The following is a 17,205-nucleotide window of genomic DNA, read 5'->3' as shown; positions in this document are numbered from 1 at the left end:
GACAATTTAAAAATTTATACTTATAATTCTTTTTCCCCCTCTACTGGGGTGGGGAGGGACTTGGTTTATGATACAGTTATTAAAACATAGGGACAGCTTTACGCATACCATCAGATGCCAGGATCTCAGTGAACCTTTATCCCAGTGATTCTTTTAAAAACAAAAATTCTATCACTGAGCTAGAAAGGAGGAGAAGAGAGAACTGGAACATTCCTCTGGGACATGCAATGCCAGGGGTCAAACTCAGGACTTTCAACTTTCATGTCTTGCTTTCTGCCACTATGGTATCTCCTTAGCCACTCTTTAGCACTATTGAAGACTTGTTTGCATTACATCTCTTGAATTAAAAGAGGGTTTCCCCTCCCTAACCTGGGTACTGATATTGCATTGTCTATAAAAAATACTTGTAAAATGTGTCCCGACCTGATGATCTTTGAATGGTTGAGGACAGAATGCAGATTATCCAATTTTTTTTTTTTTTGATCTGTGACAATAATTTTTTAAGGAGATAATCCCCAAGTCTACAACTCAAATTTCTTGAATATTTAGGTAGAAATAAAGTGGTAAAGGAAATCATATAAATGGAAAGGAATAACTCTGTCATACTTCTCACCCCCCCTTGTCCTTTTGCCCCAAATGTTACACAGAATTTTTTTTATTAGTAAATTTATTTTTATATGAGTGCAAGAGTAAGAGGCCAGAAAATAACATAGTTTTGATGTATTGCCTGGTCAGGGATTGAACCTGTGTCTTTAGGTTTATAAGATTATAACTATACTCTTTTTCACTAACAACTTAGATAAGACAGAGTTAACAGGAAGCCTTAGGGATGTGAGACCAGGCAGTATTTTGATAAAGCCCCTTGCTTCCTTTTTTTTTTTTTAAATATTTTTTTAAAATTATCTTTATTTATTGAATAGAGACAGCCAGAAATCAAGAGGGGAGGGAGAGATAGAGAGGAAGAGAGACACCTGCAGCCCTGCTTCACCACTTGTGAAGCTTACCACTGAGCTATCTCCCTAAGTGTTGATTTCATTCTTCTGTTGGTTTTTATTACTACACTGGGTTTCATAAGGTAACAAAAACCATTGGGAATAATGATAGGGTTTAACCATTTTAGCCTACATACAAATATTCTCCACTGTAGCATGAGCATATGTACTATCACTGAGGATTTAAAAAAATTTTTATTATCTTTATTTATGGGATAGAGGCAGCCAGAAATGGAGAGGGGAGGGAGAGGGAGAGGGGAAGAGAGACAGAGAGACACCTGCAGCCCTGCTTCACTACTCATGAAGCTTCCTCCCTGCAAGTGGGGAGTGGGTGCTTGGACCTGGGTCCTTGTGCACATTGATCTGTGCACTCAACCAGGTGTGCCACCACCCAGCCCATCACAGGGTTTTTAGCATCAGCTTTGTCTGACAAGGTTTACGGGTGTGTTAGGTTTCTTTCTGAATTAGAAATGAGAATGTGTTGCTTCCAAGGTCTCATGCTTTTGAATGGCTGGCAGTGCCTCCTGATGTTTCCTGAATGATTTTTGATCAAAATCTCCTGATCAGTGTGATTTATACAATCTGTTGTTCCATAAAGGGACAAGGTGGTGATATGGTTCAATGTCATTAACAGTCTTGAAGCCTAGTAACATGACCAGAATTTATCTCCGGCTCTATTAGTATTTGAGAAACTCTCTCCACTGAGAGAGTAAATCTCTCCAATGTTGTAATGCAATGTTACAGAAAAGATACTACCATAAAAGGTCATGCTTTATAAAATGTATGTATATGCGAGTGAATGTTTTCCAGAGTATCATTGACACTTTTTAAAGCAAAATGTTGATTTTCTTTTCAACCGCTAATTGTGCTGTTTCCTGACCAGCATTGGAAAGCTATCCATTGAAAAAGCCTTAGATTTAAGTCTGTACCTGAAACATGAAACTGAAATCATGCCAGTGTTCCAAGGGCTAAATGAATTGATACCTATGTACAAGTTAATGGAGAAAAGAGATATGATTGAAGTGGAAACTCAATTCAAGGTAAAAAGCCTGAAATAAATCAAGCTGTTATGTGACTAGGGTTTACTTTTGGGTGTGTGATACATGTATGTGTATTAAGATTATCCACATAAGAAAAGTAAATGAGTGGGGGTAAAAAGCATAATGGTTATGCAGAGTCTCTCTTGCCTGAAGCTCTGAAATCAGCTCTGGTATAAATAAATACATAAATAAATAAATATTAAAAAATAAGAAGAAAAGAGAAGTAAATTAACATTCAGTATTAAGATTGATTGGCTACTGTTTTAGTACTAAAAATAGTCATGGTATTGATAGAATTTGAACTTAATTTTCTTTCTTCTTCTCTCTCTTTTTTTTTTTTTTTTTCTAACCAGAGCATGCTCAGCTCTGGCTTATAGTGGTGCAGGGGGTTGAACCTGGGACTTTGGAGCCTCAGGCATGAGAGTCTCTTTGCATAACCGTAAGCTATCTACTCCTGCTGAACTTCATTTTCATGATTTTTTTTTTTTTGCCTCCAGGGTTATTGCTGGGGCTCGGTGCCTACACCACGAGTCACCTGCTCCTGGAGGCCATTTTTTTCCCTTTTTGTTGCCCTTGTTGTTTTATTGTTGTTGAGGTTATTATTATTGTTGTTATTGATGTTGTTGTTGGATAGGACAGAGAGAAATGGAGAGTGGAGGGGAAGACAGAGAGTGGGAGAGAAAGACAGACACCTGCAGACCTGCTTCACTGCTTGTGAAGTGACCCCCCTGCGGGTGGGAACCTGGGGGCTTGAACTGGGATCACCAGTCCTTGCACTTCACACCATATGGGATTAACGGGCTGCGCTACTGCCCAGCCCCCAATTTACATGATTTTTTAAAATTCTTTTTCTCTCACAAAAATTTTGTCTCACTTTACTTCCTGTAGTATAATGGTTGTTGTTAAGACTTTCTGGGACTGGGCCAGATGGTGTTACATCTGCTGTGATGTTCAAGGACCCAGGTTCAAATCCACAATTCCCACTGACAGTGACCAAGCATTAAACCATCCCTGCAAGTGTCTCACTTATCTTCCTCTTCATTTTTCTCTGTCACTAGCCAGAATATAAATAAATAGATATTATTTTTTTATGGGACTCAAGTACTTGAGGAAGAGACACCAAATTTTAATTTTAAGCAAAATGTCATGAAGTCCCATTGGCTAATTGGCTCTCAAAATTTAGTCACATGAAGACTTTTAGATTGTTTTAAAAGTGCTGGCTTATTCTTATATTTATTATTTTTATAATTTCTTTTTTTTAAAAAAAATTATATGTATTTGTTGAGTAGAAACAGCCAGAAGTCTAGAGGATGGGGGATGGGAGGTAGGGAGAGAGACTGAGAGACACCTGCAGCACTGCTTCACCACTCGCAAAGTTTTCCCCCTGCAGATGTGGACCAGGGTGCTTGAACCCCAGTCCTTGAGCACTGTAACGTGTATGTTCAGCCAGGTGCACCATCACCCAGTCCCTTATTTTAATATATATATATTTCTTTTCTTTTTTGGCCTCCAAGGTTATCGCTGCGGCTCGGTGCCTGCACTACGAATCCACTGCTCCTGGAGGTCATCCCCCCTTTTTTTTGTTGCCCTTGCTGTTACTCTTGTTGTTATTATTATTGTTGTCACTGCTGCTGTTGTTGGATAGGACAGAGAGAAATCAAGAGAGGAGGGGAGACAGAGAGGGGAAGAGAAAGACACCTGCAGACCTGCTTCACCACTTGTGAAGTGACCCCCCTGCAGGTGGGGAGCTGGGGGCTCCAACCCGGATCCTTACTCTGGTCCTATGCTACCGCCTGACCCATTATTATTATGACTATTACTATTATTATTACCACTAGGATTATAGCTGAGTTTGGTGGTAGCACTATGAATCCACAGCTCTCAGTGGTCTTTTTTTTTTTTTTTTTTTTTTACTTTCTATTTTATGTGACAGGACAGAAAGAAATTGAGAAGGGAGGAAGAAATAGAGAGGGAGAGAGAATGATGGATATCTGCAGACTGCTTCATTACTTCTGAAGAGTCCTCCTTACATGTGGGGAATGGGGCTCAAACCTGGATCCTTGTGCATGGTGATGTGTGCTCTCAGCCGGGGGCAGCACAACTCCATCCCCACTCATTGTGATTCTTTTTAAAAAATATATTTATTTTATTTATTTATTCCCTTTTGTTGCCCTTGTTGTTTTATTGTTGTAGTTATTGTTGTTGTTACTGATGTCGTCATTGTTCAATAGGACAGAGAGAAAGAGAGAGACAAGGGGAAGACGGGTGGGGGAGAGAAAGACATCTGCAGACTTGCTTCACCACTTGTGAAGCGACTCCCCTCAGGGGCTCAAACCCGGATTCATAGGCCTGTCCATTAACGCTTTGCGCCACGTGCGCTTAACCCGCTGTGCAGTGCAGAAAGAAACCTCTATAAAGGCTGGCAAAATACCTCACTTGGGTAGTGTGCTACCCAGGTCTGAGCCTGGCCCCTACTGCACTGAAGGAAACAGTGCCTATAGTCTTTCTCTCTTTCCCTCTCTCTCGTTCCTTTGTTTCTGTCCCTACCTTAAAAAATTCATCTTGGAGCAGTGAAGTTTCAATAATTACCAAAAAGTACCCCAAATTATAATAAATTAATTTAAAAAGATACCTTTATAAAATACTATGTGTATATAAAACAGTTCTTATTTTTACCTTCTTTTTTTTTGCTTAATTCTTTAATTTGAATGTCTGTCAAGTCCTTCTCTCCACTATGTATTTCTGTATTCTTTTTTAAAAATTTTTAATTGTAATTTTATTATTATTATTATTTTTTTTTTTGCTTTTTTATTGGGGAATTGATGTTTTACATTTGACAGTAAATACAATAGTCTGTCCATGCAGAACATTTCTCAGTTTTCCACATAACAATACAACCCCCACTAGGTCCTCTGTCATCCTTTTCCAGGACCTGTACTCTACCCCCACCCTACCCTCACCCCACCCTACAGTCTTTTATTTGGGTGCAATACCTTCTTTAATATCACTATGACTTTTAACTTAGGAGTTGGGAGCTATTTCTGAGGGTTTAAAAAATTTTTTTTTAATATTTATTTTTCCCTTTTGTTGCCCTTGTTGTGGTTATTAATGTCGTTGTTGTTGGATAGGACAGAGAGAAATGGAGAGAGGAGGGGAAGACAGGGGGAGAGACACCTGCAGACCTGCTTCACCGCTTATGAGTGATTCACCTGCAGGTGGGGAGCCGGGCTCGAACTGGGATCCTTACACAGGCCCTTGCGATTTGCACCACATGAGCTTAATCCGCTGCACCACCACCCGACTCCCTATTTCTGAGGTTTTAAAGCTTAATCCATCACTTGAGTTATCTGGTGTGCAGTGAGATACCTTGGGGGCAACACTAGGGACACATGCGGCTTTCCCACAGGACTTCCTCATCAGGCTGCTGCAGAATCTCATTGACAAGCAGACTTGGACAGACGAGGGCTCAATGTCGGAGCGAATGCTGCGGAGCCAGCTGCTCCTCTTGGCCTGTGTGCGCAAGTACCAACCCTGTGTGCAGAGGGCAGAAGGCTATTTCAAAGCCTGGAAGGAGAGCAATGGAAATATGAGGTCTGTTTTTTTTTTTTTTTTTTAACCAAGTAGTCTATGTGTTCACTTAGAGGGAATCTTTTTTTCTGTTTTCTATAATCAGTGCTAAGTGTTGAGAGATAACACTCAGACTGGATTTTGTTGTATACATGTCAAATAGCTGAAGTTAGTATAGGGTTGGAATAATTCTAACTTTACAAAACCAAGGATGGAAAACCTTGTTAGAGGGGCAGGGTGGTGGCGTACCTGGTTGAGTGCATGTCACAGTGCGCAGGGACCCACCTGCAGGGGGAAAGCTTTATGAGTGGTGAAGCAGGGCTGCAGATATCTCCCTCTCTTCCCCTCTATCTCCCCCTACCCTCTTGATTTTTGACTGTCTCTATCCAATAAATAAAGATATAATAAAAGAATCATTAAAAAGAACCTTGCTAGAATTTAGCCAACTGTTCCGAATGGGAAAAGATATATCTCACAGTTATAGCTCCTTTGTCCCTCTCAAGTCTCTGATGCTGTGTGGATCACAGTTGGCAACTTTGCCTAAGCAAGGTAAGATCTTTCTATATCTGGAAAGTTTTTCATGCTCTTCTTCATCCCTTTTATATTTGGGGCTTAAAATCCATGCATGAAATACTAATCCAATAATGTAGACATTTGTGTAAAGTAATCTTACAGATGGTGGTCCTATTGGATTCCTGGTATGACTTTTGTTCAGTCTAATTTGCATCTAAGTTGGATTTTTCTCAAACTATTGACTCACTCAGCACTGTTAAAGTGTAGATGTATAGATAATTACATAGGTGGCATTTTGCAATTAATTTTTTTTACAAATATTTATTTTATTCCCTTTTGTTGCCCTTGTTGTTGTTATTATTGTTGTTGTTGTTGGATAAGACTGAGAGAAATGGAGAGAGGAGGGGAAGACAGAGGGGGAAAGATAGACACCGGCAGACCTGCTTCACTGCTTGTGGGGAGCCTGGGGCTTGAACTGGGATCCTGACACTGGTCCTTGCGCTTCACACCACCTGTGCTTAACCCGCTGCACTACCGCCCGACTCCCTTGCGTTTCATTTTTTGAAACGATTATTTGAAATCTAATTTTAGATACTTGTCTCTTTCATATGAAGGAACAAGTCTGTTTTGTTTATATTTCCAGGCATATTTCTTGATGGGGGGCAGGCAGTTCATTAGTTGATAAATGACACATGTGCTGTCTCTCTAACTTTTACTAGTGTGTTCTTTTCCAGTCTGCCCAGTGATGTGACCATGGCAGTGTTTGCCGTGGGGGCCCAGAGCCCTGAAGGCTGGGAATTTCTGTATAATAAATACCAGTCATCACTGTCCAGTACTGAGAAAAATCAGATTGAAGTTGCCCTTTGTATTAGCCAAGATAAGGAAAAGCTTCAGTGGTAAGTAACTTGTTGGTGTTCATCTAGCCAAAGGAAATTAAACGGGAATAGAATCTTCTAGCCCTTTTGTTCTTATTAATAAGAAATTCCTGTTGTACTTGAAAACCTTTGTACAAGTGGGAATATATTCCATAAGTCAGATAAATAATTGGGGGAAAAACAGGTATCAGGAAAAATGTGGCTAACATATAGTTAAATGTGGCTATTTTTTCCTTTTTTTTTTCCCAGTGGCTTGGACAGAGATAAATTGAGAGAGGAGGGGAGACAGAGAGGGAGAGAGAAGGACAGGCACCTGCGGACCTGCTTCACTGGTTGTTAACAACCCCCCTGCAGGTGGGGAGCCAGGGGCTTGAACTGAGGTCCTTACATGGGTCCTTGAGCTTAATGCTATGTACACTTAACCTGGTGTGCCTCTGCCTGGCCCACCTAGATATATCTTTCTTAGTGATCTTTAGAGAAAATGAAAGCACAGATTGAATGGATGCCGTAAACACTATGCAAATGTACTTTTTATAACAGCTATAGAGGTCTTTGCTTACTTACTTCTTTTTGGTCTTTAGGGCTGACCGATTTCTTTTTCTTTCACAAATAACTGAAGTCATTCCTAATCTTTCCACAATGTATTCACTGCTGATATTTCTCCTCTTAATCATCTCAGGTTACTAGATCAGAGTTTTAAGGGAGATGTCATAAAAACTCAGGAGTTTCCAGATATTCTTCGATCCATTGGCAGAAACCCTGTGGGCTATCAGTTGGCCTGGAAGTTTCTGAGGGAAAACTGGAATAAACTTATACAGAAGTAAGTAGTGCAAAAATGTCTTTTACTGGAAAAATTCTGTAACCTAATTGTTTCAACTGTTTTTTATCGTTTTTTGAAAAAACGATAGCCCACAGATGCTTTTTGGTTGGAGATGGGAAGTGGATATGATGTTTTATTCCTCAGCACTTCTGCTTATTTCCACCTGCCTTTGTCTAACACCTGCAGTATTACTACCTTTATCACTTTCTTTGGGTTCTTAATCTTTTATTCAGCTCTTTTTGTGTGTGTTTTTGTTATCAGATATTAACTCATTATGGATAGACTGTGCTTTATGTGTTTTTCATGTCTAACCGTTTCCAGCTTACTGTACTTAAAACAGATTAAATGAATATATATATACATATATATATATATCACAATACATTTTGATAATTTCCATTTCTAGGTTTGAACTTGGCTCAGCTTCCATAAGCTATATGGTAATGGGGACAACAAATCAATTCTCCACACTAGCACGACTTGAAGAGGTAAAAAAAAAAAAATGCTTTCTTAAACCTAAGTGACATTAGCTTATAGGACAGAAAAATATACTCAGTATATGATGAGTTCGAATTGAATTTTGCTAGTCAGTAGACTTTTACTTTTGATTCTGTGGTGTTTTTGACACAAGTGAAAATCAAGTGGAAATAAAACCTGTGCTTCTTCTCAAACATGTTAGGAAGTCCTACTCAGAGCACATATAGCATGCTTAAGGGCCCTAGCTCAAGCCCTCAATCCCCTCCTGCAGCGGGGGAAGACTTTATGAGCAGTGGAGTAGTGCAGGTGTCTGTCCTTTCCTTTGTCTTTCGTCTGTCTCTCCCTGCCATCTCTTATCAAAGAAGAAGGACAACAAGAGGAAGAAGAGGTCCCAGCTCCTCCCTTTGTGGGGGTGAGGGAGTCATTTCACAAGTGGTGAAGCAGGTTTGCAGGTGTCTTTCTCTCATCCTCTGTCTTCCTCTCCTCTCTCAGTCTTATCCAATAAAATGGGGAAAAAAAAGGCTGGGGGTCGGTCGGTGGCGCAGTGGGTTAAGCGCACGTGGCGCAGAGCGCAGGACCCCGGCTCCTCACCTGCAGAGGGGTCACTTCACAGGCGGTGAAGCAGGTCTGCAGGTGTCTATCTTTTTCTCCCCCTCTGTCTTCCCCTCCTCTCTCCATTTCTCTCTGTCCTATCCAACAACGAACATCAACAATGGCAATACTAATAACCACAACAAGGCTACAACAACAAGGGCAACAAAAGGGGGAAAAATGACGTCCAGGAGGGGTGGATTCATGGTGCAGGCACTGAGCCCAGCAATAACCAATAACCCTGGAGAAAAAAAAAAGGCTGCCAGGAGCAGTGGATTTTTAATGCATAGATAACCCTGGAAGCAAAAAAAAAAAAAAAAAAAAAAAAAAAGGAAAGAAGGAGGAAGAAGAAGAGTAATACAGGAATAAAATGGCTACTAGAAATGGTGGAGTTGTACAGACACTGAGCCCCAGAGATTATCCTGGTAGCAAAAAAAAAAAAAGAAAAAGAAAGGAAGAGTTTGAGTTTGAGGGCCAGGCAGTGGCGCACCTGGCTGATCATACACCACATTACCATGTAGGAGGACCCAGGTTCAAATTCCTACTCCCTACCTGTAGGGAGAAGCTTCGGGAGAAGTGAAACAGGTACGCAGATGTCTCTCTTTCTCTCTCCCTCTGTCTCCTCTCAGTATCTTTCTGTCATATCAAATAAAATTAGAAAAAATAAAGACAAGAAAGAAAGAAAAAATGGCCACCGGGAGCTGTAGATTTATGGAGCTACTAGCATTGAGCCCTGGTGATAACCCTGGTGGAAATTTTAAAAGAAATTTTTACTTAGGACATTTTAAAAAATATTTTATTATTTATTTATTTATTCCCTTTTGTTGCCCTTGTTTTATTGTTGTAGCTATTATTGTTGTTGTCATCATTGTTGGATAGGACAGAGAGAAATGGAGAGAGGAGGGGAAGACAGAGAGGAGGAGAGAAAGATAGACACCTGCAGACCTGCTTCACCGCCTGTGAAGCGACTCCCCTGCAGGTGGGGAGCTGGGGTTTGAACCGGGATCCTTCTGCCGGTCCTTGTGCTTTGCGCCACCTGCGCTTAACCCGCTGTGCTGCAGCCTGACTCCCCATACTTAAGACATTTAGTCCCACACGTCGGCTGTTGAAACCGAGAGTTGGAGGTATAAATGAACTGAAGCAATCATTTAACTATTATGAAAGGGAGGTCTGCAGTCTCTGTTCTCCACTACTACTTATATTTCATTTACTTTTAGATGGAATTTTAAGTGACATTAGGCCCATTTACAAAAGAATTATTAAAACAAAGAACAAAAGCTTTATAATGAAAATAGTGATAACTTCTGTGTCAAGGTACTTATAGAGTGGGGGAGACAGCATAGTGGTTGTGCAAACAGAGGCTCCAAGGTCCTAGGTTCAATCTTCCACACCATGAGAAGACAGAGCAGAATAGTGCTCTGGTAAAAATCAAAGCAAAAGAAAGGTACTTTATGTGGGAATAATTTGCAGTTGTACCCTGAATTTATCACATGGCTTCCTATCAATCAAGGAAAAGGGGGGAAGAATATGAGTGATTATTGTGTAGTAAGAGGGACCAGTGACATATACAAGTTTTTTCATAAGAACAGATTATTCTGAACTCTGGGGGATTTTACATGTAGTAATGATTTCTTCTTTTTAAAACTATACCTTTTTAAAAAAATTATCTTATTAATTTATTGGCTAGAGACAGCCAGAAATCGAGAAGGGGGAGATATAGAAGGAGAGAGACACCCGCAGCCCTGCTTCACCACTCGCAAAGCCTTCGCCCTGTAGGTGGGGTCTTGGAGCTCGAACCTGGGTCCCTGGGCACTGTAACGTGCACTCAACCAGGTGCGCCACCGCCTGACCCCTGTAGTAATGATCTCTATAGGTGAGTTGTTGAACAAATTTTGCATGGCTTTTAAAAGAGGTTATATTTAGAAAAAAAGATGAGAGCTTAATATTAATGTTTTTAGAAGTCTAGTGCGCCAGGACCAGGCTTGACAGATGGAGAGCACTATAAACATGCAAATGAGGATCTGGGCAGTGGCTTATCAGGTAGTGCACATATTACTACGCACAAGCACTACCATCCCAGGAAGGGGGAGCTTAACTAGACTCTGTCCTTTCATTCTGAACAGAGATGCAGGGGTGCCGCTCATGGTGGGAGCTGGAAAGAGACCTGGGGTGGTACTGATGGCAAGGCAGAGTCACACCTTTATTTTGGGTGGGAGCCATCTCAATTTATCTCTCCTCTACTCACTGTCTTTAGTGCAGCTCAGCTAGATTTTGTCTGGTTCTCCCTGGTCACCTGCTAGGGCAGCAGCTCCCCCCCCCCCAGATCTGCAGCTCTCCCAGGCGGCTTTCTCAGGCCTCAACTGCAGGGGCTTCTCAGTAGCTCTGCAATTTGGCAGTGGCTTTCTAGGTCGGTAGCTTAAATCCCTCCAGGTCAAGAAACAGGCCCTGGGGAGTCGGGCAGTAGCGCAGTGGGTTAAGTGCAGGTGGCACAAAGTGCAAGGACCAGCCTAAGGATCCCTGTTGAAGCCTCCAGCTCCCCACCTGGCAGGGGAGTCGCTTTCACAAGCAGTGAAGCAGGTCTGCAGGTGTCTATCTTTATCTCCCCCATCTTCTCCTCTCTCCATTTTTCTCTGTCCTATCCAACAATGACATCAGTAACAACAATAATAACCACAACAATAAAAAACAAACAAGGGCAGCAGAAGGGAATAAATAAATAGGGAGTCAGGCGGTAGCGCAGCGGGTTAAGCGCACGTGGTGCAAAGCGCAAGGACTGGTGTAAGGATCTGGGTTGGAGCCCCCGGCTCCCCACCTGCAGGGAAGTTGCTTCACAGGCTGTGAAGCAAGTCTGCGGGTGTCTGCCTTCCTTTCCCCCTCTCTGTCTTCCCCTCCTCTCTCCATTTCTCTCTGTCCTATCCAACAATGACAACATCAATAACAACAATAACTACAATAATTAAAAAAAAACAAGGGCAACAAAAGGGAATAAATAAATATTTTTAAAAAAGATATAGGCTCTGGAAATCCACTCAAGCCTCCCAGATTCCCCCAGCTTCTAGTTCTCCAGGGAGAACAAAAATGGACTCTTGCCAAGAGGCCAACTATCGACATGTGCAGTATTAGGCATGGCCCCAATGCCACCGAATGTGTTGAGTGCCTCATCATCTACCCTGGCACCTGCTTTCTCTGGTGAGAAAGCCTGATGGTCTGTGGCAGGAAGGCCTAACCAAATCCATTTTCCCCACAAGGACCCAGGTGAACCTCCAGGTTTTAGGGGAACCCTAGAGCAGGACTAGGGGAACCTCTAGATCCCATCTGCAAGGGAGAAGTTTCACAAGTGGTGGAGAAGTGCTACAGGTGTTTCTCATTTTATCTTCCTCCTCTCTTTTTCTTTCTTGTCTCTCATTTTTAAAAAATTTTTTATTTAAGAAAGGAGACATTAACAAAACCATAGGATAGGAGGGGTACAGCTCCACACAATTCCCACCACCCAATCTCCATATCCCACCCCCTCCCCAATAGCTTTCCCATTCTCTATCTCTTTGGGAGCATGGACCCAGGGTCACTGTGGGTTGCAGAAGGTGGAAGGTCTGGCTTCTGTAATTGCTTCCCTGCTGAACATGAACGTTGACTGGTTGGTCCATACTTCCAGTCTGCCTCTCTCTTTCCCTAGTAGGGTGGGTCTCTGGGGAAGCGGAGCTCCAGGACACATTGGTGGGGTCTTCAGTCCAGGGGAGCCTGGTCGGCATCCTGATGGCATCTGGAACCTGGTGGCTGAAAAGAGAGTTAACATACGAAGCCAAACAAATTGTAGAGCAGTCATGGACCTAAAGGTTGGAATAGTGGAGATGAAGTGTTGGGGGGGTACTCACTGCAAACTCTAGTGTACTTCTGCTTTCAGGTATATATTTTGCACTAGTTTATGGATACGTGTGAACATATGCTCTGTCTCACAGAATCTGGTCTATATCTAGGTTTTGGGACTTTGTTAGGAAGTGAACCACCTGGGATGGAATTAGAGAGTACTATGAAAGGAATGGTTTCACCCGACTAATGAAGCTGAAGGGTTGTCGTTCCACACCTGAAGTCTCTGGACACAGTCTGAGCTGAAGCATGTTGAGGTGGCAGTTGTTGCATTGATTTGGTTGCGATCATCAGATGCAATATTATTTGATATGGATTGGGAGAGGCATGTGGGAAAGTGGGCCCTACCCTAAGGTTCCAGGACTGGGGGAAATACAGGCTCTATAGTGGAAATGTAAGGTTCCTGCTGTCTTAGGGTTCAAAAAGACAATGGATAGTTATTGTTATCATCATATTATTTGGTGACTGGGTTAACTTTGAAAAGTCCCTTTGTTAGGGTTTGCTGTATAATACCCGGTATCTTGTATATAGCTGTGCCACTGGTTGCTTCTGATCTACTTGGTCTAGGCTTTTGAGAGAGTCCACATATCAAAGACACAGCCTATATATTAAAAAGACTCAGTCTGTATTTTAAAAACTTCATTGTCTCATTTTTAAAGCTTTCTTTTTTCTCCTCCTCCTCTGTCTTGTTCTTTCTTCTTCATTCATTCATTCATTTTTTTTTTTAATTTTATATTGCCACATGGGTTATCACTGGGGCGTGGTGACTGCACTACAAATCCACTGTTCCTAGAGGCTATTTTTTCCATTCTGTTGCCCTTCTTATTATTATTGCCATTGCTGCTGCTGTTGTTGGATAGGGCAGAGAGAAATCGAGAGAAGAGGGGAAGACGGGGCGGGGGGGGGTAATAGACAGACACCTGCAGACCTGCTTCATCGATTGTGAAATTATCCCCCTGCAGGTGGGGAGTCAGGGACTCGAGCCCAGTCATCTCACTAATTCACTAAAGGCACAGTATATTCTCTCAGTAACAATATGGCATCCATTGCTTATAAAGATGAATAGACATATCCCCTGTCCTCACAGAGCTTAAATTCCACTTCTGGAGGAAGTAGGTAATTAGACAAATCAGCCTACATCACACAATGACTGATGGAAGGGATGGTGTGAATTTTCAACAAGACTACTGGGAGACTTTTGAGTAGATGTTAAGGAAACAGACATACCTATCAAGAAAGTATTGTATTGGGGCCAGGTGGTGGTGCACCTGGTTAAGCGCTCATTAGAGTGTGCAGGGATCTGGGTTCAAGTCCCTGGTCCCCACCGGCAAGGGGAAACCTTCATGAATGGTGAGGCAGGGCTGCAGGTGTCTCTTGTCTCTTTCTGTCTCTCTCTCTCCTTCCCCTCTCAATTTCTCTCTCTCTCTCTCTCTCTCTCTCTCTCTCTCTCTCTATATATATATATATATATATATATATTCTTTTATGCAGAGGAAGCATTAAGTGCAAAAGAGGCGGGGCATAGAAATTAGTTAACATCAGATTGGAGAGCTGCCCACTGACACTTAAAATGTTGGGTTCATCAGAACCTTCTTTCTCACATCCTCCTAGCACGAGTCATCTTGGCTCTGCCTACAGCCTAGGCTTCCAAGAATGTCAGCAACTGCACTGTAAACCATTACCTCTCAGTTAAAAACAAAACAAACAAAAAAACCCCAGGCCTCTAGTATAGGTACCAAATTTTTGAACTTTTTCCCTTACCCCATCTAGAACTATCTCACTTTTTGCCTGACATATGATTATCACCTCCTAAGTAACATCTCTTATTTAATGGCCAGTACCAAACCATTTTCTACATTTATGAGGCACAGACTGACTCCTTTAAAACCTTGCCTATTACTTTTGCAGTGAATTTCCAACCTCCCCTTCTATTCTGCACAAGGCCAGGATAACCTAGCTCTTCCTCTGCTCCCGTTCCAGCCAATTCTCTAGTCAGTCCCTACACAGCTCCTGTGTCTGTGCTCAGTTTCACCTGTTCCTAAGCACAGCTGTTTCTTGTCAGTAGAGCAGGCACTTTTGCTTTACTCTGCCTGGGTTGATCTACCCCCAATATTGCACTGGGAAAGCTCTTTCTATTCATTTTTTTTTAGCCTATTTCTTTTTTATATATTTATTTATTTTCCCTTTTTGTTGCCTTTGTTTTTTATTGTTGTAGTTACTGTTGTTATTGATGTCATCATTGTTAGATAGGACAGAAAGAAATGGAAGGGAGGAAGGGAAGACAGAGAGGGGGAAAGAAAGACAGACACCTACAGACCTGCTTCACCACCTGTGAAGCAACTCCGCTACAGGTGAGGGAGCTGGGGGCTTGAACTGGGATCCTTATGCTGATCCTTGTGCTTCGCACCACCTGCGCTTAACCCGCTGCTCTACTGCCGGACTCCCAGCTCTTTCTATCCTCTAGAGGTCCTAGATCAAATGTCACCTTCCTTAGGCTTGAACCTGGGTCAGGTACTTGGCACGGAAGCACACTAACCAAGTGTGCTATTTTGCTGGCCTAAGGAAGGTGTAATGTCAATATCTTTGTTACAGCTCTTAAAAGTTCTCATTAGTTTTACTCACTCTGGTGGTAACATCATCTTCTTGTGGATTAAAGAATTTTACCAGTTAGTAAAATAATAGATGTGGCTTGGCTGTTGAAGAATGCCCAGAGTGACTTAATTGGATATTAATCTTGAGTCCTGAAAGCATGAAGCTGTAGGTTGAGTTACAGCTAAAGGAACCATCAAAGAACCATCAAAGGAGGATTGTGTTTTTTAGGTTCTACCTGGAGGGAATGCCTTTGAGCTCACTGAAAAGTGTGGAGACATAATTTTAAAACAGTTCTGCATCACTTAACATTGTAATCTGATCTTTCAAAAGCTTACTCTTACCCTCTTCTTATTCCCAAACTTACACTATGGAATGGTATGGACTTTTAAGGAATTGATGTCTGGAATCCATGTTAAATAAATAATACCTCTTGGCCTAGACTTGCTTCCTGTTAGAAAAAAAAAAAAACCCTGAGGATTAAATCTGAAAATTTATGAGAAAAGTTTAAAAATCCTGTAAGGTAAAATAGAATAGGACAGTGATCAGCGATTAGACAAAGCTAGCCTATTCCTATATAAGCAGGGTTAAAGTGCCTGGCAAAGCAATAGAAAAACTGTTGAGAAGATAGTCAAGAGTCTCTTATTTCGTTAAAACTAGAGGTGGGGGGCGATTTTTGTGGATTTTATCATGAGGGAACAATACTTGAATTGTGGACTAGGATAAAAAAAAAGTTTGGCAAGGTTTAAGGTATTATCGCCATAATTTGCTAAGAACCCTATTCCCTAAAGTGTTTCTTTAATGACATACAAGGTCAAGCCCATGGAGAAAGACTGCACTAGTGTGGAGGGAACTGTTTTGCTTGGCAAAGAAGATATTCAGCACATTCTCCTCTTTAGATACCAAGTTTTTAAAAAATTAAGCGTGTGTGTGTTTATATAAGGGGATACACATTAAATAGACACACTCAATTAAACCTTAATTATAAAATGCTAAACAGTAAAGTCTTTTTTAGAGTCTGGAAACTGTGAATAAATAACAGAGCAGCAGAGTAAAAACAGAACTTGACATTATGAGGCATGAGCTCATTTCATGTAGCTTAAGTTTATGTGTACATAATCATCTCCAGACACCTGGAGCTGCCTTCTAGATAGAATTTTAACAAATATGGGAATTCTGGCATCAGTTTAAACTAGTCTTAAGCTATATTTACTTAATGTAATAAAACCAATTTGAAACACTTTTTTCCCTCTCCTCATAAGGTCAAAGATTTCTTCAGCTCTTTGAAAGAAAATGGTTCACAGCTTCGTTGTGTCCAACAGACTATTGAAACTATTGAGGAAAACATACGCTGGATGGATAAGAACTTTGATAAAATCAGAGTGTGGCTGCAAAACAAAAAGTCTGAATGGCTATGATGGTTCTTTACTGGTTCCTGTGACCTAAAGTCACCAAAATGTTGCTGAAATATTTTCAAACTAAAGATGGCTGATTTGACTCATTTCCTTTTCCTTCAACTCCTTTTTTTTTTTTGGCTTTACCCACGAAAAGAATGGCTCTTGGTTTCCTCATAAATGAGCTATTGGTAGTACGTGTTTTATTTGCAGATGTCACCCAACAATGTAAACCCAAGTGATGGGTTCTCCTCTACAAGGAAAGGAATGCTCAGTAAGTCTTCATTAATACATTCTGGGAGGGGGAGTCGCTTCACAAGTGGTGAAGGTGTCTTTCTCTCCCCCTCTGTCTTCCCCTCTCTCCATTTCTTTCTGTCCTATCTAATGACGACGATGACGTCAGCAACAACAATAACTACAACAACAATAAAAAACAAGGGTAACTAAAGGGAAAATAAATAATAAATACAAAAAAATAAATTC

At 41.4% G+C, this 17,205-nt stretch overlaps 1 protein-coding gene across 2 annotated transcripts in view; it reads left to right on the top strand.

Moving 5' to 3' along the window:
- ERAP1 (endoplasmic reticulum aminopeptidase 1) overlaps nucleotides 1-16,829 on the top strand; it is a 46,596-nt gene extending 29,767 nt beyond the window's left edge. For both annotated transcript variants that reach the window (XM_016191217.2, XM_060201191.1), the window contains exons 14-19: nucleotides 1,876-2,032; nucleotides 5,439-5,623; nucleotides 6,847-7,008; nucleotides 7,667-7,807; nucleotides 8,214-8,295; nucleotides 16,591-16,829. In XM_016191217.2, coding sequence (XP_016046703.2) covers nucleotides 1,876-2,032; nucleotides 5,439-5,623; nucleotides 6,847-7,008; nucleotides 7,667-7,807; nucleotides 8,214-8,295; nucleotides 16,591-16,746 — 883 coding nt within the window. In that variant the 3' untranslated portion in view covers nucleotides 16,747-16,829. The remainder of the gene's footprint in view (nucleotides 1-1,875; nucleotides 2,033-5,438; nucleotides 5,624-6,846; nucleotides 7,009-7,666; nucleotides 7,808-8,213; nucleotides 8,296-16,590) is intronic.
- Nucleotides 16,830-17,205: the final 376 nt, after the last annotated feature.

Source organism: Erinaceus europaeus, chromosome 11 (assembly GCF_950295315.1).
Source record: "Erinaceus europaeus chromosome 11, mEriEur2.1, whole genome shotgun sequence".
Taxonomy (NCBI): Eukaryota; Metazoa; Chordata; class Mammalia; order Eulipotyphla; family Erinaceidae; genus Erinaceus; species Erinaceus europaeus.
This window is presented reverse-complemented; position numbering and strand designations above follow the sequence as displayed.